The following is a 27,916-nucleotide window of genomic DNA, read 5'->3' as shown; positions in this document are numbered from 1 at the left end:
TTATAAAGCCTGAAATAACATCACACCATTCACAGCGGGGAGAAACCATACCGTGTTCTCTGTGTGGATGAGGCTTCAACTGATTATCAAACCTGGAGAGACACAGGGATACCGACACCATGGAGAAACCGTGGAAATGTGAGGACTGTGGGAAGGGATTCAGTTACCCATCTTCGCTGGAAATCCACCGACGTACTCACACTGGAGAGAGACCGTTCACCTGCTCCAAGTGTGGGAAGGGATTCACTTGGTCATCCAGCCTGCTGAGACACCAGAGAGTTCACACTGGGGAGAGGCCATTCACCTGCTCTGAGTGTGGGAAGGGATTCACTCAGTCATCCTACCTGCTAATTCACCAGCGGCTTCACACTGGGGAGAAGCCGTTCACCTGCCCTGTATGTGGGAAAGGCTTCACTGGGTCCTCTGACCTGCTGAACCACCAGCGAATTCACACTGAGGAGAAGCCGTTCCCCTGTACTTCCTGTGGAAAGAGATTCAGGTCTTGGTCCAACCTCAAAGTACACCAGCGAGTTCACACCGGAGAGAGACCATTCACCTGCTCCGAGTGTGGGAAAGGATTCACTCAGTCATTCAACCTGCAGATACACCAGCGGGTTCACACTGGAGAGAAGCCATTTGCCTGCTCCAAGTGTGGGAAGGGATTCACTCAGTCATCCAACTTGCTGAAACACCAGCGGGTTCACACTGGAGAGAAGCCATTCACCTGTTCCGAGTGTGGGAAGGGATTCACTCAGTCATCCAACCTGCTGAAACACCAGCGAGTTCACAACTGACTGCAGGAGTCCGATTTTGCTGTTATTGCTGCTGTGAATCACATCCAGGACTGAACCATGTTCATTCTGACAGTTGGGGTTTAAAGCCAGCTAGTTTGGGTGTTTTGATGTATAGTACTTTTGAGATGTTAATTAGATAAACATAAGGAAGTTAAAAGGTAAAGTGTAAATTTGCATTTGTTGAATTCAGCATTCAAGAGTGTGAGTAAAACCTTGCACCTAGCTGGAAGACGCCAAGCAATGTGTTTAAATAACTAATAAAATTAGTGGGATGAAAATGTTATTGTTCGAAGATGTGGTGTTAAAAACCTAGGATGCAATGGAAAATTGACATTGAAATGGGAAGCTAGGTATAAACAGAAAGGAATTTGTGTGTGTAGGGCAGAGGCATTTAAAATCTAACCAGCCTGTAAGCCTACAACTGTGTCTGCAAAGGAACCAAATTGAAAGGAACCTCATATTTAATTTGTAAGGTCAAATGTGCTTTGCCTGGTGTCTGGTTAAAGCCTATGGGTTACTGTTGCCTTGGTGAAGATTTACCTGGTGTGATTAATTTGGGGATTTGTTTAAAAACTATTATGGTAGTAATTTGTAGACATGTGTATGTGTTTAACTTGTTAAATTAATAAATGATTAATTTAGTTTTATATATAAAAAAATCTTTTGAGGCTTAGTGGTCTTATTCCTGAATTCAGAGCTGCATCTCAAACATACCAATTAAAAATATAGGTTATGACAGTTGCTCAAGTTTTCCTCTCGGATTTAAACAACTCAGTCTTTACCAACTGCCGTGTTATAACTCCCAGTGACAGAGAAGGAACAGTGATATATTTCCAAGTCAGGATGGTGAGTGGCTTGGAGGGGAATTTCCAGGTGGTGGTGCTCCCATGTGTCTGCTGCCTTTGCCCTTCTAGATGGTAGTGGTCATGGTTTTGGAAGGTGCTGTCTAAAAAGTCTTGGTAAGCACCTTCTAAACCCAAAAATTAGGGTGTGAACAATTGGAAAAACGATGAGATGCCCTCCCTCAAATATTGGGCGGTCATTCTCCAGTGTGACTGTGTTGCTCTGTCAGTAAATGGGATAACCAACTTCATCTCTTCCCACATCCAGCTGCTGAGTGATCAGTCTGCAGTGTGAGTGATCCACGAGTTTCCAGCTCAGACTGGAATTCAGTCCCTTCCCACATTCAACAACAACTTGCATTGGTATAGCACCTTAACAGTAGTAAAAATGCCCCAAACTGCTTCACAAGAGTGGTAACAGTCCCCACATTAACATGATGGTTTCTTGACAACTCTGCTCATGTCTCCAATTGAATCTCTAAAAGACTGCTGTAATTTCCATACAAAAAACAGGAATGCACAGATTTTACTGACATAAACCAGTGGCTCTGCGAAATGTTCTATAACATTGATTAATGTCCTTACGGTTGGAAAACCACAGATCCTCTGACTCAGTCTGGTCCATGCCTTGGTTGAACTGCTAGGAATATAAAATAAACAGCAATTGTTTGTCTATATCATGTCAGTGACATCACCCACAGTTATTTTAGTCCAATGTCTCAGAGCTGATTGTCTCCCAGACAGATTTCTTCCAACAATCTTAACAAGTCTTACCTGTCTCCCAGTTTGTTTCTATTGCTCCTGCATTCAGCCGATCCCATTCTCATTTCCATGGATACTTCTCACTGGTATTGTCACTATTATTTTCTTCTCTTTACTGTTTCCAAATCTGTTTCCTATCTGCTTTATGTCTCTCCATTCTGACTATTCAGGCATTGTTCCCAAAGTTGGTAAGGATATAAAATGTGTCAAGCAGCATGGTATATATACTGTATCTGCTGTGTGCCTGCCAATTTCACCAGTCCCTCTATGTCCTCCTGACATTTGTTACTATCTTCCTCACTGTTTCCTGTATTTCTCAGTTTTGTGTCATGTGCAAATTTGAAATTCTGCCCGTATCTCCATGTCCAGGTCAGTAACATATATCAAAGAGATCAGCAGTGCCAACACGAGACCCTGGGGTCACACTGCTGTAAACTCCCATCCATTCTGAAAAACAAACTTTTCTGCTTCCTGTCCCTTAGCCAATTTTATACCCAGGCTGAAACTCATGGGTTTCAGCTTTGCTGACAAGGCTATTGTGTGGTACCATATTAAACATCATTTGAATGCCCATGTAAAAGGTATCAACCCCACTCCCCTCATACACCCTCCCATTACTTCACCAAGTTGGTCAAAAATTATTTGTCTTTAACAAATCCATTGATTTTTTTCATTTATTAATCCATGCTTTTCCAAGTGCCAATTGATTTTCTCCTGGATTGTTATCTCCAACCTTTCCCCACCACTGATATGAAGCTGATTGTCCTGGAATTGCTGTGTTTTTGAACAGGGGTGTAACATTTACAATCTGTCAGTCCTTTGACACCACTACTATATAAGGAGGATTGGAAGATTGTGACCAGAGCCTCCACAAGTTCCATGTGAAGGATGCTGTCTCTGACAGTGCAGCAGTCCCTCAATGTTACCCTGGAGTGTCAGTCTAGATAATGTGCTCAGGTTTATTAATATTTCCTCTTGTTATTGATGTGGATCAAGAAACAATGGATTCTTATGATGTCATCCAGTCCCAGTGCAATGACGTCATCCAGTCCCAGTGCGATGATGTCATGAAGACTATTAAATACCAGCGGAGCCCTAGTGGTGAAAGCAGTTTTGTTCGAGATGGCAGCAAGTCCATTACTGATAGATCAGCAAATGGAGTGAATGGGAAAGAAAGTGAGGCAGCTGATGAACATCAGGAATAGTGTTGTGAATTATGAAGATGAACAATATGTCGAGTATACATGTCCTATCACCCGGCACACTGTCCCCGTCTCCTGACACATTGTCCCCGTTTCTAAATTTTTCCAGTTTGGATAAAAGGTTAGTGTCCTGAAACATTCACTGTTTCCCTCTCCACAGAAGCTGTTTGACCTGCTGAGAGTTTCCAACATTTTCTGTTTTGAGGTCGGATTTCCAGCATCTGCAGTATCTTGTTTCAGGGTCACAGTGGATCAGTTTTCTCTGATTTATCGTTCCCTGTTTAGAGGTGAAGAAGGAGCTTTTACAGAATGACCCCTGTTCGACATGAAACTAAACTCACTGTTAATTCCTCCTCAGTAACAATTGTAAACACAAAGCTTCCAGCCGGGATTGAACCGGGGACTTTCTCATGTAAAGTAAAGGTGATAATCAGTGCACTAGGGAAATGAGTGTGAATCCCCCCCGGACAGAGGGGAACTGACCATCCATCTCTAGCTCTAATTCCCAAACAGAAAATGCTGCCAAGAATCAGCAAGTCAGGCTGAGTCTGTGGCCGCCCTCACCATCTGAAACCGTCACAATGCCCGGCTGATTGACGGCAGCTCTGGACCAATAGGAAGAGGGGGCGGGACTGGAGGACCGAGCGGGAGTGGTTGGTACTCCAACCAATCGGAGTGAATGAGGGGCGGGGCTCGCAAGAGCAGTGTCGTTATACCTGAAGCCCGGGGAGTGCGGGAGCTGAAGGAGGAAGGAGGCGGGAAAAGGTGAGTAACAGCCGAGTACAGGAGAGAAATGGAGTCAGTGTGGACTCGGAAGCTTTATAAACACCCGGTGCAGGCCTCCGGACCCGAATTAGAAACTTCCGGTCCAGCGTTTGCCCCAAAACGACAACTGAGACTCTTCAGGTCTCAGACCCGGGGTATCGGCCGCCATCTTTATAGGGGTCAATGTGCAGCAGGGCGCATGCGCGGTTATCCTGGTCCAGGTAGCAGGAGGAAAGAATGTTGTTCATTTCTATCCTGGACTGACAGGGATGGATTTTGGAAACTCCTTTTCCAGGGGGTTAGAAGGGGAGGATTTACACACAGCAAACTCAAACCAGGAGTAATGTTTGTTTCTTCTGAATATTTAATCCTGAACCTACAGTGATGATTTTTTTTTTACAGGATTTTTGAAGATCTGGAATTTGAGGCAGGAAACACCAACCAAATCTGACAGAGTCACTTAGTTCATCATGTCCTGAACATCAATGGATTTTGAACATGGAAGGAAAAAGCAGTGTTCACAGTGGGGAGAAACCGTACATGTGTTCTGTGTGTGGACGAGGCTTCAGCCAATCATCTGGCCTGTTGAGGCATAAGCACAGTCACAACAGGGGGAAACCGTGGAAATGTGGGGACTGTGGGAAGGGATTCAGAACCCCTTCGGAGCTGGAAATTCATCAGCGCAGTCACACCGGGGAGAGGCAATTCACCTGCTCTGAGTGTGGGAAGCGATTCATTCACTTATCCACCCTGCTGACACACCAGCGAGTTCACACTGGGGAGAGGCTGTTCACCTGCTCCAAGTGTGGGAAAGGATTCACCCGATCATCCAACCTGCTGAGACACCAGCAAGTTCACACAGGGGAGACACCATTCACCTGCTCCAAATGTGGGAAGAGATTCACTCGGTCATCCACCCTGCTGCAACACCAGCGAGTTCATGCTGGGGAGAGGCCATTTACCTGCCCTGAGTGCGGAAAGGGATTCACTACCTCATCTATCTTGTTGAAACACCAGCGAGTTCACACTGGAGAGTTCGCCTGCCCTGAGTGTGGGAATGCATTCACTGATTCATCCACCCTACAGAAACACCAGCGAGTTCACACTGGGGAGAGACCTTTTCAATGTCCAGACTGCGAAATGTGTTTTAAGAGTTCCGGAGAGCTGATATCTCATCAACGTGTTCACACTGATGAGAGACCGTTCAGGTGCTCTCTGTGTGGGACTGGGTTCAGGTGGTCATCTCAACTCACTGTGCACCAGCGAACTCACACTGGGGAGAGACCATTCTCCTGCTCCGAGTGTGGGAAAGGATTCACCCAGTCATTTAACCTGCTGAGACACCAGCATGTTCATACTGCTGAGAGACCTTTTAAATGCCCAGACTGCGGAAATTGCTTTAAAAGTCCCAGGGAATTGATATCCCATCGACGTGTTCACACTGACGAGAGACCATTCAAGTGCTCTCAGTGTGGGGCTGGGTTCAGGCATTCATCTCACCTCACTGTACATCTGCGTACTCACACTGGGGAGAGACCATTCACCTGCTCCAAGTGTGGGAAGGGATTCACTCAGTCATCTCATCTGCTGACACACCAACGAGTTCACAAGCAACAACAGTAATTGGATTTTGCTCTTACTCACATCCAGGACTGAACCCCATGTTCATTGGGGTCTGCTTCGGCTGATGTTAATAAACTCCAGCACAATTATAGGTGTTAATATTATGAATAAAAATGAAATAAGTAAGTTTTGTGTTCAACAGACAGTGTTGAGCCTCTTTAATATCTCTAACACAAGTTAGTTCCTTTTGAAGGGCTCTCCCTCTCGCCTGTCTCCTTCACCCTCAACAACAAGTGTGAGAAGCTCATGGAACTTCTTTGTCACTAAGATTGAAACAATCCAATTAGCTGCCTCTGCTGCTTCCCTCCCTTCCACTAGCCCACTGAGACAAACTGTCTCTTAACTCCCCCCTTGTCTGAGCCCGAACTCACATCTTTCTCCATCCAGCCTCCACATACTCAGCAAGTTCAGACGGCAGAGAGAGGTTTAAATGCTTAGATGTATCAAGAGCTTTAAAAACCCACATTCACTGATGTTTCACCAGTGCATTCACTCCGGTTCCACTCCATTCACCTGCTCTCACTGCGGGTAGAGGTTCAGGTGATTGTCCATCCTGCTGCAACACCAGTGAGTTCACACTGGGGAGAGGTCATCCACCTGCTCCATGTGTGGGGAGGAATTCACTGACTCATCTAACCTGTTGGCACATCAGTGAGTTCACACTCACCAAAGATCTTTTAAACGTCTAGATTGTGGGAAATGTTTTAAAGGTTCTCTGGAGCTGACGTGCTATCAACATGTTCACACTGACAAGAGACCTTTCAGGTGCTCTCGCTGTGGGACTGGGTTCAGGTGATCATGTGAACTCAGTTTCTACCAGTGCACTCACACTGGGGAGAGACTGTTCACCTGTTCCGTGTGTGGGAGAGATTCACTCAGTCATCCCACTTGACTACACATCAACCTGTTCATTCTGATAAGAAACCGTTTCAAAGTTCTGCCTGTGAAAGAGATTTTAAACCAAAGTAGATGCTCTGAAACACAAACACATTCTAACTCCCCATCACCATCCCTGGGTATGTCCTGTCCCAGCAGCAGGACAAACCCAGTAGAGGTGGTGGCACAGTGACATACAGTCGGGAGGGAGTTGCCCTGGGAGTCCTCAACATTGACTCTGGACCCCATGAAGTCTCGTGGCATCAGGTCAAACATAACCAAGGAGACTTCCTGCTGATTCCCATGTACTGTGCTCCCTCAGCTGATGAATCAGTGCTCCTCCATGTTGAACACCACTTGGAGGAAGCGCTGAGGGTGGCAAGGGCACAGAATGTACTCTGGGTGGGGGACTTCAATGTCTATCACCAAGAGTGGCTCGGTAGCCCCACTACACACTGAGCTGGGTGAGTCTGAAAGGACATAGCTGCTAGACTGGCTCTGCAGCTGGTGCTGAGTGAACCAACAAGAGGGAAAAGCATACATTGTCACCAACCTGCTCGCCGCAGAGTCTTCTGTCCATGACAGTACTGGTAGGAGTGACCACCACACAGCCCTTGTGGAGATGAAGTCCCATCTTCACATTGAGGATACCCTCCATCGTGTTGTGTAGCACTATCACCATGCTAAATAGAATAGATTTCAAACAGACTGGGCAGCCATGAAGTGCTGTGGGCCATCATTGGCAGCAGCAATGTACTGAATCACAATCTGTAACCTCATGTCCTGGCATAACCCCCTCTCTAACATTGTCATAGAGCCAGGGAATCAACCCTGGTTCAATGAAGAGTGCAGGAGGGCATGCCAGGAGCAGCACCAAACATACCTAAAAATGAGGTGTCAAGCTGGTGAAGCTATAACACAGGACTACTTGCATGCCAAACAGCATAAGCAGCAAGTGATAAGCAAAGCTAGGCATCCCATGATCAATAGATCAGATCAAAGCTTTGCAGTCCTATCACATCCAGAAAGGGGGCATCAATAGTGCTATCAAGTGGCACTTGCTCAGCAATAACCTGCTCATTGATGCTCAGTTTAGGTTCTGCCAGGGCCACTCGGCTCCTGTCCTCATTACAGCCTTGGGTCAAACATGGAGAAAAGAGCTGAACTCCTGAGATGAGGTGAGAGTGACTGCCCTTGACATCAATGCAGCATTTGACCAAGTGTGGCATCAAAGAGCCCTAGCAAAACTGGAGTCAATAGTTTCAGGGGGAAAACTCTCCGCTGGTTGGAGTCATACCTAGCACAAAAGAAGATGTTGTAGTTGTTGGAGGTCAGTCATTTCAGCTCCAGGACATCACTGCAGGAGTTCCTCAGGGTAGTGTCCTCAGCCCAACCATCTTCAGCTGCTTCATCAATGACCTTCCATCCATCATAAGGTCAGAAGTGGGGATGTTCGCTGATGATTGCACAATGTTCAGCACCATTCGTGACTCCTCAGATACTGAAGCAGTCCATGTCCAGATACAACAAGACCTGGACAATATCCAGGCTTGGGCTGACAAGTGGCAAGTAACGTTCGTGCCAGACAAGTGCTAGGCAATGACCATCTCCAACAAGAGAGAATCCAACCATCGCCCCTTGATGTTCAATGGCATTACCATCACTGAATCCACCACTATCAATATTCTGGGGGTTACCATTGACCAGAGACTGATCTGGAATAGCCAAATAAATACTGTGGCTACAAGTCCAGGTCAGAGGCTAGGAATCCTGCTACAAGTAACTCACCAGCGAGTTCACACTGAGGTCATTCAGCTGCACTTCCTGTAGACAGAGGCTCAGACAACCTCAAAGCCCACCAGCGAGTTCACACTGGAGAGAGGCCATTCACTTGCACTGTGTGTGAGAAGGGATTCCATTGGTTATCCAGCTGCCGAGACTCCAGCAAGTTCACAAGTGACTGTAGGAGTTAGATTCTGCTGTTATTGCTGGTCTTAATCACATGCAGGACTGATAGTCTGACTGTATTTGGTCTGTTTGTGTTGATGTTAGCAACCCTATAACTGGTTGGAGTTTAATACTCTGGGTATGTCATTAATTTTCAGGACTGCATTTTGTCCTTTTTTGAAAGCACCATCTGTGACCTCTCCCCTTAATTCAGGAATTCTCAACAGGAACTCAATTTCAATAAAATTATGGACTTGTAATTCAATCTTAAATTGATCTTTGGTGCAAACTCTACAATTTAGTGTCTGAGAGGTTCCACTGATTAACATCTCCAATTAGAAAGTGCTGATTAATCCTTGCTGACAATTCTTACCGTCTTGCACATTACTCATAGTGACACCTCCATTATAGAGACATATAGGAACAAAAGACTTAGGAGCAGGAGGGAGGCCATTCAGCCCTTCGTGTTTGTTTCAGCATTCAATTAGATCATGGCTGATCTGGTTGTGGTATCAACTCCACTTTCCTGTCTGTCCCCCATAACCCTTGACTCTGTTGTTTATCAATAATCTCTCTAACTCAGCTCTTAATACATTCAATGACCCAGCCCTCACTGCTTTCTGTAGAAAATAATCCTACATAACAATGACCCCTTGAGAGAACAACATTTCTTATCAACTCCATCTTAAATGGTAGACCACATATTGTTAAACTGTGTCCGCTCGTTCTGTCTCTCACAAGCTGAACCATCCTCCTGCTACATACCCTATCAAATCCCCTCAGGATTTGAAGAAGAGTCATACAGAGTCGAAACGTTAACTGTGTCTTTATCTCCACAGATGCTGTCAGACCTGCTGAGATTTGGCAGCATTTTTTGTTTTGTCCCCTTAGGATCTTATCTGTTTCATTATGATCACCTCTCATTTTTCTAAACTCCAATGGGTGAAGGTCAAATTTTCTTCAGAAGATAAGCCCCTCATCCCAGGGATGAGTTGAGTGAACCTTCTCTGAACTGTTTCAATGCAATTATATATGTTTCTAATAAAGATACCACAGCTGTACACAATATTCCAGATGTGGTCTCACCAAGGCCCTGTACAGCTGCAGTAAAACTTTCCTACTGTTATATTGCATTTTATATTGGTGAAATTTAATTATCAAGGACCATAAACAAAATAGTCAAGTGTTTTATAGGCTCATCAATGGAAGCTTCATCAATCAATGTTGATATTGCTGAATCTTGGAAGGCGCTGAGTTCAATCATTTCTGACACAGCAGCAACAACATTTGCGAAAGGTGGAACCCACAACAAAGACTGGCTTGAGACCCACTCAGCAGAGATGAATCTGTCATTGAAGCAAAAAGCAAAGCCTACCCGATTACAACCCAACAGCTAGAACACTGTGTAAATTGAAATTAGTTGACACAGTTGTTTAAAACACAGGAAGATACTGTGTAAATAAACACTGGATCAGCCCAGATCATGAAATCCAAACTGCCTGTGACAATGGAAATCTACGTACTGTGTATGATGGGATCAGGAGGGCGCTTGGTCCGACAATCACCAAAGTTGTCCCCCTGAAATCAGTAGATGTTGAAGTTCGCACCGACAGAATTAAACCGATGTCCCCCTGGGGTGAACACGACTGTGAGCTGTACACCTGTCGGACAGACATCTCCCAGTCTCCGTTTGACTCTATCCTGCAGCTTCCTTTCATGATTGAGTTGGACGAGGAACCATCATCACTTGAGCTCGAAAAGGCCATTGATTCCTTAGCAAGTGGCAAGACACCCGGCAAGGATGGAATTCCAGTTGAACTGCTCAAACCCAGAAAGTCTCATCCACTGTCGCACCTTCGTGACCTCCTCCTCCTCTATTGAAATTTCTTTCTCTTCTGCAGCTGATTTAAAGTTGCAGATTTTGCTCCGAAGATTAAGTTGGGATTGATATTCAAAGTTAACTATTTTACTGCAGAAACAACTACAGCTGGGAGTCAGTGAATTAAGAGGCAAGATCCCAGACAGCGGTTCTTCAAGGAACACTGCAGGCCTGACAGCTCAATCAGCTCCACTCTCAGCTCAGGAGAGCTCAACAACTCATCATCCTGTCCACAGGGGAGATCTCCTGGTGCAGTGGGACCAACATTCGTGCTTTAACTAACACCACCAAAAAAAACTGGATTAATCAGTTAGTCTGATTGCTGTTTGTGGAATCTTACTGTGCACAAACTGGCTGTGGTGAAACAGAAACAACTTGGATTTATGTAATACCTTTTATGTAACAAAACATGCCAAAGTGCTTCACAGGACTTTCATAAAGAAACATTTGACATCGACTGGCATGGGTCGATATTCGGGTCAATGGACAGAACCTTGATTGGAGAGGCAGATATTAACAAGTCTCTTTAATCAGGAGAGAGAGGTGGAGAGGTTTAGGGAGGAAATTCCGGAACTTTGCACCTAGGCACGGCCACCAATGGTGGAGTAATTAAAATCAGGGATGCTAAAGAGTACAGAATGAGATAGCACAGATATCTCAGAGGGTTGTGCGACTGGAGATTACAGAGATTGGGAGGGATGATGCCATTGAGGGATTTGTAAACAATGTTCCAAATTTTAAAATTGAGGCATTGCTTGAACAGGAGCCAATTGTGGTCAATAAGCACAAGGATGATGAGTGAATGGAACTTGGCATGAGAAAGCACGTGGACAGCAGAGTTTTGGATGATCTCACATTTCCGTGTGGGGGTTGGGTGAATGTGAGGGGCCGGCCAGGACTTTATTGGAATTGTCAAGTCTAAAGGTAACACGGACATGGATGAGGGTTTGAGCAGCAGATGAGCTGGGGTGAGGTGGAGAAAGGCGACGTTATGGAGATTGAAATATCCGGTGTTAGTGATGGTGTAGATATGTGGTCAGAAACTCATCTTGGGGTCAAACATGACACCAAGATTGTGAACAGTGTGGTTCAGCCTCAGACAGTTCCCAGGGAGAGGGATGGACTCGGTAGTTAGGGAACGGAATTTGTAGTGGTGACCGAAGACAATGGCTCTGATCTTCCCAAATTTTAATTGGAGGAAATTTCTGCTCATCCAGCACTGGATACACGAAAAGCAGTTTGATAATTTAGTAACAGTGGGGAGGAAGGGAGGTAGAGCTGGGTGTTGTCAGTGTACATGTGAAAACTTACACGGTGCTTTTGGATGATGTCACCTAGTGGCAGCATGTAGATGAGAAATAGGAGGAGCCAAGGAAAGATCCTCGAGGGACACCAAGTACAAGGACTTTGGAGAGGAAATGTAGGTTGAAGATGGGGTGGTAGTTTGAAAAGATGGTCAGGTCAAGAATTTATTTTTAGGATGGGTGATGACGATAGAGTTGATGATCAGAGGGACAGTACCAGAAGAGAGAGAAACATTAATGTTATCAGCTAATAAGGGGAAATTGGATAATCAGCAGTTTAGTGAGAATAAGGCCAAGGGAGCAGAAGGAGGGCCTCATGGACAAGATGAGCACTGAGAGGACATGAGGGGAGATGGAAAACTGGAGAAAGATGTGAGTTCAGGGCTCAGCCAAGAGTGAACCTTAGAGACAGTTTGGCCCAGTGGGAGAGTGGAAGGGAGGGAAGCAGCAGAGGCAGCTGATCGGATTGTCTCAATCTTAGTGACAAAGAAGCTCCATGAGCTCCTCACACTTCTTGCTGGAGGTGAGAGGGGAGAAGCAGAGTATTGGAGATATTAAAAAGATTCAACACACCTTGTATTTCACACCAAGTTGATTTAATTGATTTGTATCAGCAATATTAGCCTCTACAACAGGGCTGGAGTTTATTAACATCAGTAGAAAGAGACCCCAATGAACATGGTTCTGTCCAGGATGTGATTAACTACAGTAATTGGATTTTGTTGTTACTTGTCAACTCGCTGGTGTCTCAGCAGCACAAATGACTGAGTAAATCGCTTTCCAAACACAGACCAGCTGACTGGTCTCTCCCCAGTGTCAACTCGGTGGTGTTTCAGTGGGTAGGTTCAATTAATGAATCCCTTCCTACAGTCAGGGCAAGTGAGCAGCCCCTTCCCCAGTGTGAATTCGCTGGTGTCTCAGCAGGTTGGATGACTGAGTGAATACCTTCCCACACATCGAACAGATGAACGGCCTCTCCCCGGTGTGACTGCGCTGATGTACAATGAGGTCAGATGATTGCCTGAACCCAGTCCTGCAGTGAGAGAACCTGAACGGTGTCTCATCAGTGTGAACACGTTGATGTAAGATCAGGTCCTGGTAACTTTTATAGCACTTCCCGCAGACTGAGCATGTAAACTGTCTCTGGTCTGAGTGAACCAGCTGATGTCTCAGTAGGTGGGATGACCTAGTGAATCCCTTCCTACACTCAGAGCAGGTGTACGGTCTCTCCCCGGTGTGAACTCGCTGGTGTGTCAGCAGGTCGAATGATCGAGTGAATCCCTTGCCAAATTTTGAGCAGGTGAACGGTCTCTCCCCAGTGTCAACTCTATGGTGTGTCAGCAGGTTGGTTGAACTAATAAATCCCTTCCCACACTCGGAACAGGTGAATGGGTCTCTCCCTGGTGTGAACTCGCTGGTGTGTCAGCAGAGTGGATGACTGAGTAAATCCCTTCCCACACTCAGGGCAGGTGAATGGTTTCTCCCCAGTGTGAGTGTGTCGATGAGTTTCCAGGTCAGATGGGTAATTGAATCCCTTCCCACAGTCCCCGCACTTACACGGTTTCTCCCCAGCGTGAACAGCGCTTTCTGCTTCCATGTTCAAAGGCCGATAATATTCAGGTCCTGATGAATCAAGTGACTCTCTCAGGTCTTGGTGTGAGTTTCCCGACAGCAAATCCTCCCCTTCAAATACCCTGTGAAATTGATTTAAAACAGAAAAAAGGGAGTGAGAGAGAACCCACAAAAACACAAAGGCAGGTTGTGAAATTGAGCTGAATGAATCTGGGAATTTGTGGGGCCGGCACGAGGAAAAAGTGACCATGAAAACTGCTGAATTGTCATAACAACCCAACTGGTTCACTAATGTCCTTCAGGGAAGGGAACCTGTCACCCGGTCTGGGCCTACACAAGATTCGGGCTTCTAGGGGAGGAGGGAGAAAGAGTGAGAGAGAAGTGAGAGATGCAGGAGAACCCTAACAGAATCTCCCAAACCCTCAACCTCCACCCCTAAAAGGACCAGGGTAGCAGGTGTATGTGAAGACCATCACCTCCAAGTTCCCCTCCAAGTCACACACCGTTCTGACTTGTCTGACATCCAGTACTGGATGAGCAGAAAATTACTCCATTTAAATAATGGGAAGATTGAAGCCATTGTCTTCAGTCCCACTACAAACTGCACTCCCCAGACACTGACTCTGCACCTCTCGCTGACAATTGTCTGAGGCTGAACCAGACTGTTCACGACCATAGTGAAATATTTCACCCCAAAATGAACTTCCAACCACATATCCACATCATCACCAAGACCGCCTATTTCCACCTCAGTAACATCGCCCGACTCCACCCCAGTATTAGCTCATCTGCTGCTGACACCTTCGTCCATTTCTTTGTTCCCTCTAGACTAACTATCCTAACACACTCCCGGCCGGTCTTCCACATTCAACCTCCCTGTAATCTTGAGGTCATCCAAAACTCTGCTGCCCATGTGCTTACTCGCGCCAAGTCTTGTTCACCCATCACTCCTGTGTTCACTGACCTACACAGGCTCAGAAAAATCTGTTGGAATTCTTTGAGGAGGTAATGAGTAGGTTAGACAAAGGAGAGCCAATGGATGTTCTCTACTTGGACTTCCAGAAGGCCTTTGACAAGGTGCCGCACGGGAGGCTGCTAAGTAAGATAAGAGCCCATGGTGTTAGAGGCAAGGTACTAGCATGGATAGAAGATTGGCTGTCTGGCAGGAAGCAGAGAGTGGGGATAAGGGGGTCCTTCTCAGGATGGCGGCCGGTGACTAGTGGAGTTCCGCAGGGGTCAGTGTTGGGACAGCCACTTTTCATTTTATACATTAATGATCTAGATGAAGGAACTGAGGGCATCCTGGCTAACTTTGCAGATGACACAAAGATGGGTGGAGGGACAGGTAGTATTGAGGAAGCAGGGAGGCTGCAGAAGGATTTGGACAGGTTAGGAGAATGGGCAAAGAAGTGGCAGATGGAATACAACGTGCGGAAGTGTGAGGTCATGCTCTTTGGTAGGAAGAATAGAGGCATAGACTATTTTCTCAATGGGGATAGAATTCAGAAATCTGGAGTGCAAAGGAACTTGGGGGTCCTAGTCCAGGATTCTCTTAAGGTTAACTTGCAGGTTGAGTCGGTAGTTAGGAAGGCAAATGCAATGTTGGCATTTATTTCGAGAGGACTAGAATTTAAAAGCAGGGATGTGCTGCTGAGGGTTTATAAGGCTCTGGTCAGACCACATTTAGAATATTATGAGCAATTTTGGGCCCGGTATCTCAGGAAGGATGTGCTGGCCCTGGAGAGGGTCCAGAGGAGGTTCACGAGAACGATCCCAGGATTGAAAGGCTTACCATATGAGGAACGTTTGAGGACTCTGGGTCTATACTCGATGGAGTTTAGAAGGATGAGGGGGGATCTGATTGAAACTTACAGAATGCTGAAAGGCCTGGATCGAGTGGATGTGGGGAAGATGTTTCCATTAGTAGGAGAGACTAGGACCCGAGGGCACAGCCTCAGAGTAAAGGGAAGACCTTTTAGAATAGAGATGAGGAGAACCTTCTTTAGCTAGAGAGTGGTGAATCTATGGAATTCAGTGCCACAGAAGGCCAGGTCATTGAGTGCATTTAAGAAAGATAGATAGGTCCTTGACTGGTAAGGGGATCAAAGGTTATGGGGAGAATGGGGTTGAAAAACTTATCAGCCATGATTGAATGGCGGAGCAGACTCGATGGGCCGAATGGCCTAATTTCTGTTCCTATGTCTTATGGCTCCAGGTTAAGGAGACCCTAAATTATAAAATTCTCATCCTTATTTTAAAGGCTGTGTTTGCTGCCGTTGTGCAAGCGCAGTTGTTCTGTTTTACTCTGTCTTCATAGGGTTAATCTCTCGTCCTCATCAGACTCAAGTCACCACTGCAGACTCACTGCGACGAAACTGAGACTGACCATGTTACAGTGTCCATCAATCAGCCAATTCAGAACTCAGTCAACAGCAGAGAGCTTTGATTGTACAGTCCTAATCTCTAATGCTTTTTATAAACGCATACTGTTCTTTGAAATGTCTTGGAAAGTTTTATTACATTAAAGGTGCTATATAAACACAAATTGCTGTTGTTGATTTGGACATATATCACTGTTCCTTCATTGTCGCCAGGTGAATAACCTGTAACTCCTTACCGAGCAGCATTGTGGGAGTACCTTCACCACACGGACTGCAGCGGTTCAAGAAGGTCAAACATCATCTTCTCCACAGGCAACTGGGGATTGGCAATATTTGCTGGTCTTGTTAGTGAAAGGGCAGGGGAGTGGGACTAGCTGACTTGCTCTTGCAGAGCGCCAGCATCTGCACAATGGGATAAATGGCCTCCGTCTGTATTGTAATCATTCAATGCTTCTATGACTTGATGAGAAAGGACCTACACTGGAGGCCAGGGACCAACTTCTGTAACTGATACCCACCCTGATACAAACCGGCTCTTAATTGGTCTGTCTGTGTTTCTAGACTCGGTTCTGTGAGCAACACCTGCAATAAAATAATAGCAAAATGCTGCAGCTGCTGGAAATCTGAAATAAAAAGAGAAAATGCTAGAAATACTCAGCAGATCAGGCAGGATCTGTGGAGAGAAAGAAACAGAGTTAACATTTCAGGGTGTGCAGAATGGATTACAGGGAATAAAAATGGTGCAGAATTTGATGGTCAATATGAGCTCAGAAGTGGATTATAGCACAGGAAAAACAATTTCTGACTGTGAGAGATACTGTGGGAAGATAAAGCTGGTAAGACAGCAGCACATGGTCTGGGGATGGACAGTGGAGGAAACCTTATTTGGACACAATCAACACAAGTAACAGTTAAATGCCACACACAGCTAAAATGCACCCAGTATTAGAGACAGAGGAAGGTAGACAATGGCATATAGGTGATAGGGCGGGCAGTGGTGAAACAGAGCAAAAGATGGACATGGATTCAGATCCACATTAAAGGAGCCACACTAGCCCCAGAGCGATGGAACCTCTAAAAGATAACAGAGCAGAGAACTAAAAGCTCCAAATTATAGATGAATGGTCAAAAATACTCAACTCTGAAACAATTTCAGTTTTCAACTTTAAAATCTCCTGCTTGAGCTTGTAGCTAGAAAAGATATCAGAAGCACTGGAGTCAGAGAAAAATCTCCCAGTTGAGGAAATACCCATGGAGCGGGGTCATGTCACCGTGTAATTGTCGATGTGTGATGATGTCACACACACGAACACGGAACATCTGTGTCTGATCACCACACATTATGAAGGATGGGAGGGTCCTTGAGAGGGGGCAGAGGAGATTTATCAGAATGGGTCGAGGGATGAGGGATTTTAGTTGCAAGGTTAGGTTGGAGAAACTGGGATTCTTCTCCTTGGAGCAAAGTAGATTGAGGGAAGTTTTAACAAAAGGTGCACAAAATTATGAACGGTTTACATAAAGTAGTTAAAGAAAAGTTGTTCACAGTAGCAGATCGTGAAAGGATTATGGGTCACAGATTTAAGATTTTGGGTAAGATGTACAGGAGGGATGTGAGAAAGAAATGTTTGCACAGTTTCATGACCTGAAACTCAATGCTTACACTCAGAGGCCGATAGAATCCAGGTCCTGAATTTCTATCCTGGACTGAGTGTGGCAAGTTTGGGAATCGGTTTGTACAGAGCATTAAAAAAGGAGGATCCAGGTCCTGATCAATTGAGCGACTCTGTCAGATCTCAACCGTCTGTAAATCCTCTCCTTCTAACCCCCTGTAAAAGGAGTTTCCAAAATCCATCCCTGTCAGTCCAGGATAGAAATTCACAACATCTCCTCCTGATACCTAGACCAGGATGATCGCGCATGCGCCCTGCTGCACATTGCCCCCTATAAAGATGGCGGCCGTTACCCGGGCCTGGCGAAGGGAGAAATCCAGACTTTTTTGGCCCGTTCTCTGCAAACACAAGACCGGTACCTTGTTATTTGGGGTCTGCAGCCTGCATTGTGTCTTTATGAAGCCTCCCTGCCCACTCCGCTAGCTCCATTCCCCCTCACACACCCACTAACTCTGTTAGTTTGCTCCACTCGACATTCTCTCACCTGCTCTGAGCAGCTTTAGTCACAGACCAGCACTGCGCAAGCTCATGAAACGAGCCACACTGCGCATGCTCCAAGCACACACCGTAATACGCATGTGTATGGAGCTCCTGTTGTGAGGATAGGGCACATTCTGGCCCGTGTTGAAGGCTGGGTAATCAGGCTGCCATTGAGAGGTCGTTTTTTTGAATAGAAAATGATGTTTTGTGATCCGATGACGAACGAAGCCCAAGACCAATATATAAAATTATTCAGTCAATTGGTATGACAAACAAATTGCATGGGTCCTCTGCCATAATACTGTCCCGGGTGTAAATAACTGCTTTAAAACCTCCTACATTTAGATGTGAACTCACTGGAGTCTCAGTAGGCGGTGTGAACAATTAATTTTTCTTCCCATACACAGAACATTTAAGCGCCGTCTTGTCAGTAAGAACGTCACAATTCAGCCGGTGAACAATCCTTTCACAATGTCATTTTACCCCTAAGTTCCAGGACCATTGCGCATGGATTTGGGAGTTAAGCATGATTTTGGAGACAGAAGAGTGGTCGGAGATTGGATGAGAATTGCAAGGATGTCGGGGTCAAGGATGTACTCGTGGGAGGGAGAGAAGCAGCAGAGGCAGCTGATCGGATTGTCTCAATCTGATTGACAAAGAAGCTCCATGAGCTCCTCACACTTGTTGGAGGTGTGGATGCAGGAGACAGGGGAGAGGGAGAGTCCGAAACAAGGACTAACTTGTGTTAGAGATGTTTTTAAAAATTCAACATCCTCTGTGTTTGACAGAATGTTGATTTATTTGATCTTTATCCAGAATATTAACCTTATAACTGGGCTGGTGTTTATTAACATCAGCTGAAACAGACCCCAATGGGTATAGTTCATTCTTGTACATTATTAACAGCAAAATCCAATCACTGTAGTTCGTTGTGAAGTTGTTGGTGTTTCAGCAGGTGGGATGACTGAATGCGTACCTTCCCACACTCGGTGCAGGTGTACAGCTTCTCCCCAGTGTGAGAGCGCTTGTGTAGAGAGAGGTGGGATGATTGCCTGAATCCAGTCCCATAAAGAAGGCATCTGAACGGTCTCTCATCAGTATGAATACATTGCTGGTGGATCAGTTCCTGAGAACTTGTAAAGCACTTCCCACAGTCTTGAAATTTAAAAGCTCTCTTTGATGTGCAATCAGGTTGGATAAATTAATGAATCTTTTTCCACACAGCGCAGATGAATGGCCTCTCCCCAGTTTGAACTCGTTGGTGTGTCTGCAGGTGGGATAACGGAGTGAATCCCTTCTGACACTTTAAGCAGTTAATGGCCTCTCCCCAGTGTGAACGCTCCGATGAGTTTCCAATTTCGATGGGTAAATGAATCCCTTCCCAGTGTCAACATTTGCACAACTGCTTTCAGTTGTGCCTGCATTTATGTTTTGAGCAGGCCAGATGATCGGCTGAAACCTCATCCGCATGCAGAACACTGTGAATGGTGCTTTCTTTTCCCATTTTCAAAATCCCACAATTCTCTGCGGCCCAGAAACCGCTCTGTCCAATAGAGACGACCTCTGAAGAAGGCTCGAAACTGCTGTCGGTCATCGCCAGGGCCAGGGACATAAAAGTTCATTCACAAATGTTCCAAAAACAGATACATTATAATCACCAGGAAAGGCTAAACAGCCTGAAGCTCTTTTCTCTGGAAAAGAGAAGGCTGAGAGATGACCTGATAGAAATAGGATAAAGAATGGAGTTGGTAGCTCAGGAATGAAAACAATGGCTTCAATCTTCTCAAAATTTAATTGGAGAAAATTTCTGCACATCCACAAACAGTCTGAAAATTTAACAAAAGTGGAGAAGTGGAGAGAGCTGGTGGTGAGGTAGAACTGGGCACTGTCAGTCTACACGTGATAACTGACACTGTGTTTTCAGATGATGTCGCTGTGGGGAGAATGTTGATGAGAAATAAAAGGGAACCAAGGCTGGATCCTCTGGGGACACTAAAGGTAACTGTGGGAGTGGGAAGGGAAGACATTCCAAGTGATTCTCTGACTATGATTAGATAGAGAAGAATGGAACCAGGAGAGAGCAGCTCCACCCAGCTGGACGACAGTGGAGAAGTGTTGGAGCAGAATGGTGTGGTCAACCTTGTCAAAGGCTGCAGGCAGGTCGACAAGGGATAGTTTACCTTTATCACAGTCACATAGGATGTCATTGATGGCTTTGATCTGAGCTGTTTCAGTGCAGTGGTGGGGCAGAAAGCTGATTGGAGAGATTCAGACAGGGAGTTCTGGGAAAGATGGAGACGGATTTGGGAGGTGTGAACACTTTTCAAGAGTTCAGAGAGGAACTGGGGATTGAAGTTGGGTCAATACTTTGCAAGGACAGGAGAGTTAAGTCATTGTTTTTTGAGGAAAGTGTGATGATTTGAAGGAGAGAGGGATAGTACCAGAAGAGAGAGAACTGTGAACAATATCAGTGAACATGGGGAAGTTGGGGGATCAGCAGTTTAGTGGGAATAGGGTCGATGGAGCAGGAGGTGTGTCTCATGGACAAGATGACCACTGAGAGGGCAGGAAGGGAGATGGGGGAGAAGCTAATGAAAGATGTGGGTTCACGGCTTGGACAAGGTGAAACATTAAAGAGACAGTTTGTCCCGGTGGGCTAGTGGAAGGGAGGGAAGCAGCAGAGGCAGCTGATCGGATTGTCTCAATCTTAGTGACAAAGAAGCTCCATGAGCTGCTTACACTTGTTGTTACAGGTGAGGATAGAGGAGAGAAGGGAGAGGGAGCGCCCTTCCAGAGAAACTAACTTGTATTAGAGATATTAACAAGACTCGATATGCTATATTTAACACAAATATATTTTATTTGTCCTTATCCAGAATATTAGCCCCAATAACTGAGCTAGAGTTTATTAACATCAGCAGAAACAGACTACAATGAACAAGGTTCAGTCCTGGATGTGATTAACAGCAATGTCCTGTTTGTTATTTGTGAACTCGCTGGTGCCTCATCAGTTGGGATGACCAGGTGAATCCTTTCCCACACTCAGAGCAGCATCTCCTCAGTGTGAATTCGCTGGTGCTTCAGCAGGTCAGACGATACAGCGAATCCCTTCCCACATACAGGACAGATGAACGGCCTCTCTCCAGTATGAATTCGCTGATGTCTCAGCAAGTGGGATGACTGTGTGAAGCCCTTCCCACAGTGGGAGCAGGAGAACTGTCTCTCCCCAGTGTGAATTCGCTGGTGTCTCAACAGATCGGATAAATTAACGAATCCCTTCTCACACTTGGAGCAGATAAATGGTCTCTCCCCAGTGTGAACTCGCAGGTGTGTCAGCAGGTTGGATAACTGAGTGAATCGCTTCCCACACTCGGAGCAGGTAAACGGCCTCTCACCAGTGTGAACTCGCTGGTGTGTCAGCAGGTTGGATAACTGAGTGAATCCCTTCCCACACTCGGAGCAGGTAAATGGCCTCTCCCCAGTGTGAACTCTCTGGTGTGTCAGCAGGTAGGATAACTGAATGAATCCCTTCCCACACACGGAGCAGGTAAATGGCATCCTCACAGAGTGAATTCGCTGGTGCCTCAGCAGATTGGATGCCCGAGTGAATCCCTTTCCACACTCGGAGCAGGCGAATGGCCTCTCTTCAGTGTGAATGAGCTGGTGGCTCAGGAGGGTGGATGAATCAACAAATCCCTTCATACATACAGAACAAGTGAAAGGCCTCTCCCCAGTGTGAGTGCGCTGGTGAGTATCCAGCCTGGATGGATAATTGAATCCTTTCCCACAGTCTCCGCATTTCCATGGTTTCTCCCCACTGTAACTGCATTTACGTTTTGACAGGCCAGATGATCAGCTGAAGCCTCGTCCACACTCAGAACACGTGTACGGTTTCTCCCCACGGTGAACGGTGCTTTTTCCGTCCATGTTCAAAATCCGATGAAATTCAGTTTACGACTAATTGTGCGACACTGTTAGATTCTGATGAAACATTGGGTTTCCCAATTGAAAATTCTAGGGAAATAGTTTAAATAGACAAAAGTGAATGAGAGAGAAACCACAATATCACAAAAACAGGTTGTGACATTGAGTTGAATGAATCTGGTAATTTTTGGGGCCGGCATTAGGAAAAAGTGACCATGAAAACTGCTGGATGGTAATATAAACCCAACTGGCTCACTAATGTCCTTCAGGGAAGGGAACCTGCCAACTGGTCAGGGACTATACAAAACACCAGCATCTACTGGGGGAAATAGAGAGGGAGATGGGAGAGGCAGGGGGTGAAGGAAAGAGACTTTATGCATCTGCAATTCTACCAACATCTCCCAAACCCTCATCCTCCATCCCCTAGAAGGACCAGGGGAGATGTATGTGAACACCATCACCTCCAAGTTCCCCTCCAAGTCACACACCATCCTGACTTGTTTAACATCCAGTGTTGGATGAACAGAAATTTCCTCCATTTAAATATTGGGAAGATTGAAGCCATTGTCTTCAGTCCCTGCTACAAACTCCACTCCCTAACCATCAATGGCATCCATCTCTCTGACAACTCTGAGGCTGAGCCAGACTGTTCACAATCTTAGTGTCATATTTCACCCTAAGCTGAGCTTCTGACTACATATCACTAAGACCGCCTATTTCCACCTCAGTAACTTTGCCAATAAAATAATAGCTGCTGGAAATCTGAAATAAAAAGAGAAAATGCTGGAAATACTCAGGTCAGGCAGTATCTGTGGAGCGAGAAACACAGTTAACATTTCAGGGGGCGCAGAATGAACTACAGGGAATAAAAATGATGCAGAATCTGATGATCAATATAAGCTCAGGAGTAGAAGAGAGATGGACTATATCGCAGGAAAAACAATTCCTGACTATGAAAGACATGGTGGGAAGCTATAGCTGGTAAGCCAGCAGCATATGGTCAGGGCAGCAGTTGGCAGAAGTAACCGTAAAATGCTAAACAGAGCTAAAATACACCCACTATTAGAGACAGAGGAAGTTAGACAACAGCAGAGAGGTGATCAGGGAGGGCATAGGTGAAACAGAGCAATGGATGGACACAGAATCAGATTCACAGTAAAGGAGTCACACCAGCCGCAGAGCTGTCGGACCTCACACAGATAACAGAGGACTAAAAGCTCCAAGTTGTAGATGAATTGTCAAAACTACTCACCTGTGAAACAATTTAACTCTTTTCAGCTTTATAAACTCCTGCCGGAGACGGTAGCTGGAAAGATATCAGAAGCACTGAAGTCAGAGAAAAATCTCCCAGTTGAGGAAATACCCAGGGAGCGGGGTGATGTCATCGTGTAATTATCGGTGTGTGCTGATGTCAGTGTAATTGTCGATGTGTGCTGATGTCAGTGTAATTCTCGATGTGTGATAAAAAATTTTACACAATGAGTGATAATGACCTGAAACTCATTACTTACTCTCAAAGGCTGATGAATCGAGTGAGCCTTTCAGATCTTGATCTGATGTTTGGTTTGAGTTTCCCGTCTGCGAATCATTCCCATGTGATATCCTATGAAAAGATTATAAAACAATCAATCACTGTCAGTCAAGAACAGAAATTGAGAAATATTTCTCTTGGTTTGAGTTTGCTGTGTGTAAATCCTCCCCTTCTAACCCCCTGTAAAAGGAGTTTCCAAAATCCATCCCTGTCAGTACAGGATAGAAATGCACAATATTGTCTCCTCTTGATACCTGGACCCAGGATGACCGCGCATGCGCATTGTTGCACAGCCGCGCCGCCGGCCCGAGCAGAGGGAGAGATCCAGTCATTTCCGGTCTGTTCGCTGCAAACGCGGGGCCTGTAGTTTCTTATTAAGGCTCTGCGGGATGCACCAAGTGTTTATGAAACCTCCCTGCCCACTCCGCTGGCTCCATTCGTCATGCCCACCCACTAACTCTGTTATTCTGCTCCAGTCGCCATTTTCTCATCCACTCTACGGCTCCAGTCACAGGACAGCACCGCGCATGCTCAGCTAAGAGCCCGCAATGCTCAGGTGCGAATCAGACTCCGCAGTGCGCATGCGTAAGACCCTAGCGCTCTGGATAGGGCACATTCTGTCCCGCATTGAATGCTGGGTGGGAGGAAGTAATTACATATCCAATAAATTGTTACGATCCGGTGGTAATTGCAGCTTTATGGTCAAGATTTAAATTATACAATCAATTGATACAATAAATTGCATCGGCCTCTACCATGCTTCTGTCCTGGGTGTAATTAACAACAAAACAAACCGCTACAGTTAGATGTGGATTGACTGGATTCTTCGCAGGTGAGGTGAAGAAGTGATTTCTCCTTCCATACACCAAACATTTAAACTCCGTCTTGTCAGTAAGAATGCGCCTATTGCGGAGCAAATCCTTTGAACTTTTATAGCTGGATTGTTCACTGGTGGCCAAACTGAGTAAATGCCTCCACACGCATGAAATCTCTGAATTTTCTCCATCAGATGTGACTGCTGCTGTGTCAACTAATCAGATGATCGAGTAAACCTTTTTCCATAATTAGCTGCTGAATGAAGTTTTCACAGTGTGACTTTACCTAGGCGTGTCCAGCACAGATTTGGATCTCTAATCCTCTGGCAATGGGCTCTACATTCTATTATGAAGAAAAAAAGGAAAGCGATGCTGTAAATCTGAAATAAAAACAGAACATTTTCGAATTATAAACAGGGCTGGTAGAGTCTGTGGAGAGACATAGTTTTCATTTCAGGTCTGTGACTGGTCAGTGGAATTGTACTCAATCAGTGCACAGATCTGAAAGTATAATTCTGGTTCTCAATCCACAGAAATTCCCAGATTTTCTGAGTATTTCCATCATTTTGTGCTTTTATCTCTGATTAAAGACGTTGCTTCTGAATTGGACATTGGATTTCCTGGTGACCAACTTTTATTTATTCTTGTCTATCCGCAAGTAGAAGCATCTTCCAAACCCTTTCAGAATATTAAAGGCTTCGATCATGTCATCCATCATCCTGTTTACTAGAGAAAACATGTTTAATCAATTCAATCGTTGTTGAATGTTAAAACTTTTCAGTTCTAACATCACTCCAGTAAATCTTTATTGTACCTACTCCAGTGCTTCTAGATTCATCTTATAATATGGAGACGGAGCTAATCTGAGTATCAAACTGATAATTGCCCCCAAATGCCTAAATTGGAAGGATCAGCAATGCAGTGGGAGAGAGGAACATGGTTCCAAGCTGTTATTCACCAACCTATATTTCGGCCATTTTCCCATCAGCAGAACTTAAAATGAAATGAACACATCCAATAAAAAGATTTAGAAAGTTGGTGTTAGTTTTGTTTGTGACACATTCCCTCGGGTATTCAGTAAATTCTGCTCGGAGGTTAGGGACCGGGATATAATCTACCTGCGTTACCTTGAGCCTGTGTTCAGTGAATTGGGAGGTTTGGCCCGGGTTGGAGTATCTTGTGTTCCAGGGATGGGCAGTAACCCGCTCATTGAAGCTGCAGTCGCTGCTTTCTGCTGACAGCGGGTGATTGGAGAGTGCGGGGCTGGAATATTGCTGCTTTTCTGCTTTTCCCTGTCTCACTCACCGTAGAGCTGAGGAAGAGAGAATAACTGATGGGTTTGTTTGAATCCAATAATTCTATAGATTTCGGATGGGCTCGATGTCGGCCTAAATGTTTTTTTCATTATATTGCAGATTAATATTCGTGAACATTGACCAGGACACATGGCTGTGAGTTCAAGCGCCTCCTCATTTTTCTCAGTCGAAATATACAATCTAATATATTTTGCTGTACAACCTGTTACAGAGATTGTTATAGAAAAGAGGGAAAGGTTTGCTACAGCTATACAAAGCCCTGGTTAGATCACACCTGGAGCACTGTGAATAGATCTGGGAGCGGCATCTTTTAAGGATCAATATTTACCTTGAAAGTTTCAGAGGAGCCGCATTGATGAGGTTGGTGGGTTTTGGAAATTGGAAGTTGTCCATCCGCAGCTTGTGGCACTATTTCACCTCACTGTTCCCTTCATGTTCATGTCTAATACACTCGATGCTGTTATTGGCTGAACGAGTCTTCTGTGTTTTAACTAAACATGCTATTATTTTGTAGGAAGAACGACGAGAGACAGTGTAAATTGCAGGGTTCTGGAGAAAGGTCAGGTAATGGCAATGCTAGGACGGGCAGAAGGCCCACTTTCCCTGCTGTAACCATTCTATGATTTTAAACAAATAATATTAGCATGTTAGCAAGTTCTGTAGCTGTGGCCCAGTGTTTAAGGTGAATGGGTTTAAAATCCATTGGGGCCTCCTGACGTTGGTTTGAATCTTGCTGACTGTGCTTCTCGTTATTTCTGCTTGACTGTAGAATTAATTCTCATTCAAATAGAAGAAAAACCATCCAAACAAATCCATTTCTGTGTCAGTCTTCTGCAAGTCTCCTGTCGGATATGAAACAAAAACTGAGCCAAGTTGGTGACATCTTGTTTTCTGGGCGTTTGTCTCTCCTTAGGCCTCTGTCACACTCGGTGTATCCGTCTGTGTGTGTTCCTCTGTATGTGCCAATGTGCTTCAGTTCCCCAAGGGGTTGAACACATTTTACCAGCCCAACTTCATTCACTTTAGTTGTGCAACTTCATTTTAAAATGTTACAAGGAAAAGCTCTCAGGGTAAAAGATGAAAGAGGAGTTTGTCTATTTCTCTGTATGTTAAACTGCAACAATTTATATTTATAAAGCGCCTTTAACCTAATGAAACATCACAAAGTGTTCCCCAGGATCATTATATAACAAAGTGTGACACCGAGTCACATATTCGGTCAGATGACTAACAGCTCTGTCAAAGGCCAAGAACTGTATTAATGGAGGAAGCTATCGATTTCATGTTCCAGATAACAGCAATGGTTCTTCTCGTTGGCTCATTGTGTTCAACCTGAACAGACCATTTGGTCAGAGAAATTTATCTCTGGTGAAAGGGATCGGGAATGAAAAAATGCCAAAATCAGCCTTCATGAGCCAAATTTCCAGCCCTGTTGGCAGCTTCCCTGATGGCCGACTGGTTAGGGTTCAGCACTTTCACTGCTGCACCTCAGGTTTGATACCCTGTCAGGAAATTGAGATTTACTGCCCTTGGGCGAACTGTTAAAACCAATGTTATTGTCTTCCTGGCTGAAAGCAACACAAAACATCTCTGTCAGAGTTAGGGGAGTGAGAGTTAAAGTTTCACATCAGAGCTGGAAATGTCACACGTGCAACAAGTCAAGAAGAGATCCAGAGGGTGTGAAAATGAAAGAGAAGGGCTGTGATGGATTACAAAGCACTGACTATAGAGCTGGTGGTGCACAGCAGAATATTATTCCTGTATTACCCATGTTATTTGCAGCTCTAATTTCCTGATTTATTACAGTGCCCAACATTGCCACTGCAGTTTGGTGACCAATAAACAACTCACACCAATGTTTGTTGCCACTTGCCCGTTTCTTAGCTCCACCAAAATTGATTCGACATCTTGATCTTTCAATCTAAGACCCTCTCACACGAAAGTACCGATCTTGTCGTTATTTACTGTGCGACCCCGCCTCCTTTCCCTTTTTGCCCATCCTTCCTAAATTACGAATACCCTTGAATATTCAGATCAATAACACTGCTCTTTGAAAGCAGCACTCAGGGCCGAATGGCCTCTTTATTTGCTGTACCTTTCTGTCATTTTGTGATTCCTAACACCCCGGTTGCATCTCTCTAAGTTATTCTGGCATTTCATAGCTCAATCTAGCGAGATGTACATCTTGCCCTTCTATCCAACACTTTGAATTCCAGACAGTAAACAGATTAGG

At 45.2% G+C, this 27,916-nt stretch overlaps 5 protein-coding genes across 5 annotated transcripts in view; 3 read left to right on the top strand and 2 right to left on the bottom strand.

The window, feature by feature from the left end:
- Positions 1–27,916, top strand: part of LOC144673177 (uncharacterized) — a 273,637-nt gene that overhangs the window by 51,273 nt on the left and 194,448 nt on the right. The gene's annotated exons all lie outside the window — the stretch shown is intronic.
- LOC144673176 (uncharacterized) lies at positions 59–833 on the top strand. The gene has a single exon (XM_078535141.1). The coding sequence runs from the start codon at positions 120–122 to the stop codon at positions 792–794; it is 675 nt and encodes a 224-aa protein (XP_078391267.1). The 5' UTR covers positions 59–119; the 3' UTR covers positions 795–833.
- LOC144673188 (uncharacterized) lies at positions 4,864–6,095 on the top strand. The gene has a single exon (XM_078535152.1). It carries the CDS (start codon positions 4,864–4,866, stop codon positions 5,986–5,988), a length of 1,125 nt encoding a protein of 374 aa, XP_078391278.1. The 3' UTR covers positions 5,989–6,095.
- Positions 11,124–13,591, bottom strand: LOC144673187 (uncharacterized). Its single transcript, XM_078535151.1, has 3 exons — positions 13,552–13,591; positions 12,883–13,394; positions 11,124–11,183 (listed from the first exon to the last, which is right to left on the bottom strand). Exons 1-3 carry the CDS (start codon positions 13,589–13,591, stop codon positions 11,124–11,126), a joined length of 612 nt encoding a protein of 203 aa, XP_078391277.1.
- Positions 21,140–27,789, bottom strand: LOC144673186 (uncharacterized). Its single transcript, XM_078535150.1, has 3 exons — positions 27,779–27,789; positions 23,274–23,327; positions 21,140–21,920 (listed from the first exon to the last, which is right to left on the bottom strand). The coding sequence occupies exons 1-3, from the start codon at positions 27,787–27,789 to the stop codon at positions 21,140–21,142; spliced, it is 846 nt and encodes a 281-aa protein (XP_078391276.1).

This window comes from Cetorhinus maximus, unplaced genomic scaffold, assembly GCF_964194155.1.
Source record: "Cetorhinus maximus unplaced genomic scaffold, sCetMax3.hap1.1 HAP1_SCAFFOLD_306, whole genome shotgun sequence".
NCBI lineage: Eukaryota > Metazoa > Chordata > Chondrichthyes > Lamniformes > Cetorhinidae > Cetorhinus > Cetorhinus maximus.
This window is presented reverse-complemented; position numbering and strand designations above follow the sequence as displayed.

Bases quoted from the DNA above. Each gene is read 5' to 3' on its own strand.
- LOC144673176 (XM_078535141.1), top strand. From the start codon at position 120: ATGGAGAAACCGTGGAAATGTGAGGACTGTGGGAAGGGATTCAGTTAC.
- LOC144673188 (XM_078535152.1), top strand. From the start codon at position 4,864: ATGGAAGGAAAAAGCAGTGTTCACAGTGGGGAGAAACCGTACATGTGT.
- LOC144673187 (XM_078535151.1), bottom strand. From the start codon at position 13,591: ATGGAAGCAGAAAGCGCTGTTCACGCTGGGGAGAAACCGT. The intron at 13,395-13,551 runs GTAAGTGCGGGG...AGTTCACACCAG, and splicing joins TCACGCTGGGGAGAAACCGT to GGAGAGACCCATTCACCTGT. The intron at 11,184-12,882 runs GCTGCTCACTTG...TCTCCAATCAAG, and splicing joins GAATTCACACTGGGGAAGGG to GTTCTGTCCATTGACCCGAA.
- LOC144673186 (XM_078535150.1), bottom strand. The intron at 21,921-23,273 runs GTGAGTAGTTTT...ACGTAAATGCAG, and splicing joins AGAGTTAAATTGTTTCACAG to TTACAGTGGGGAGAAACCAT.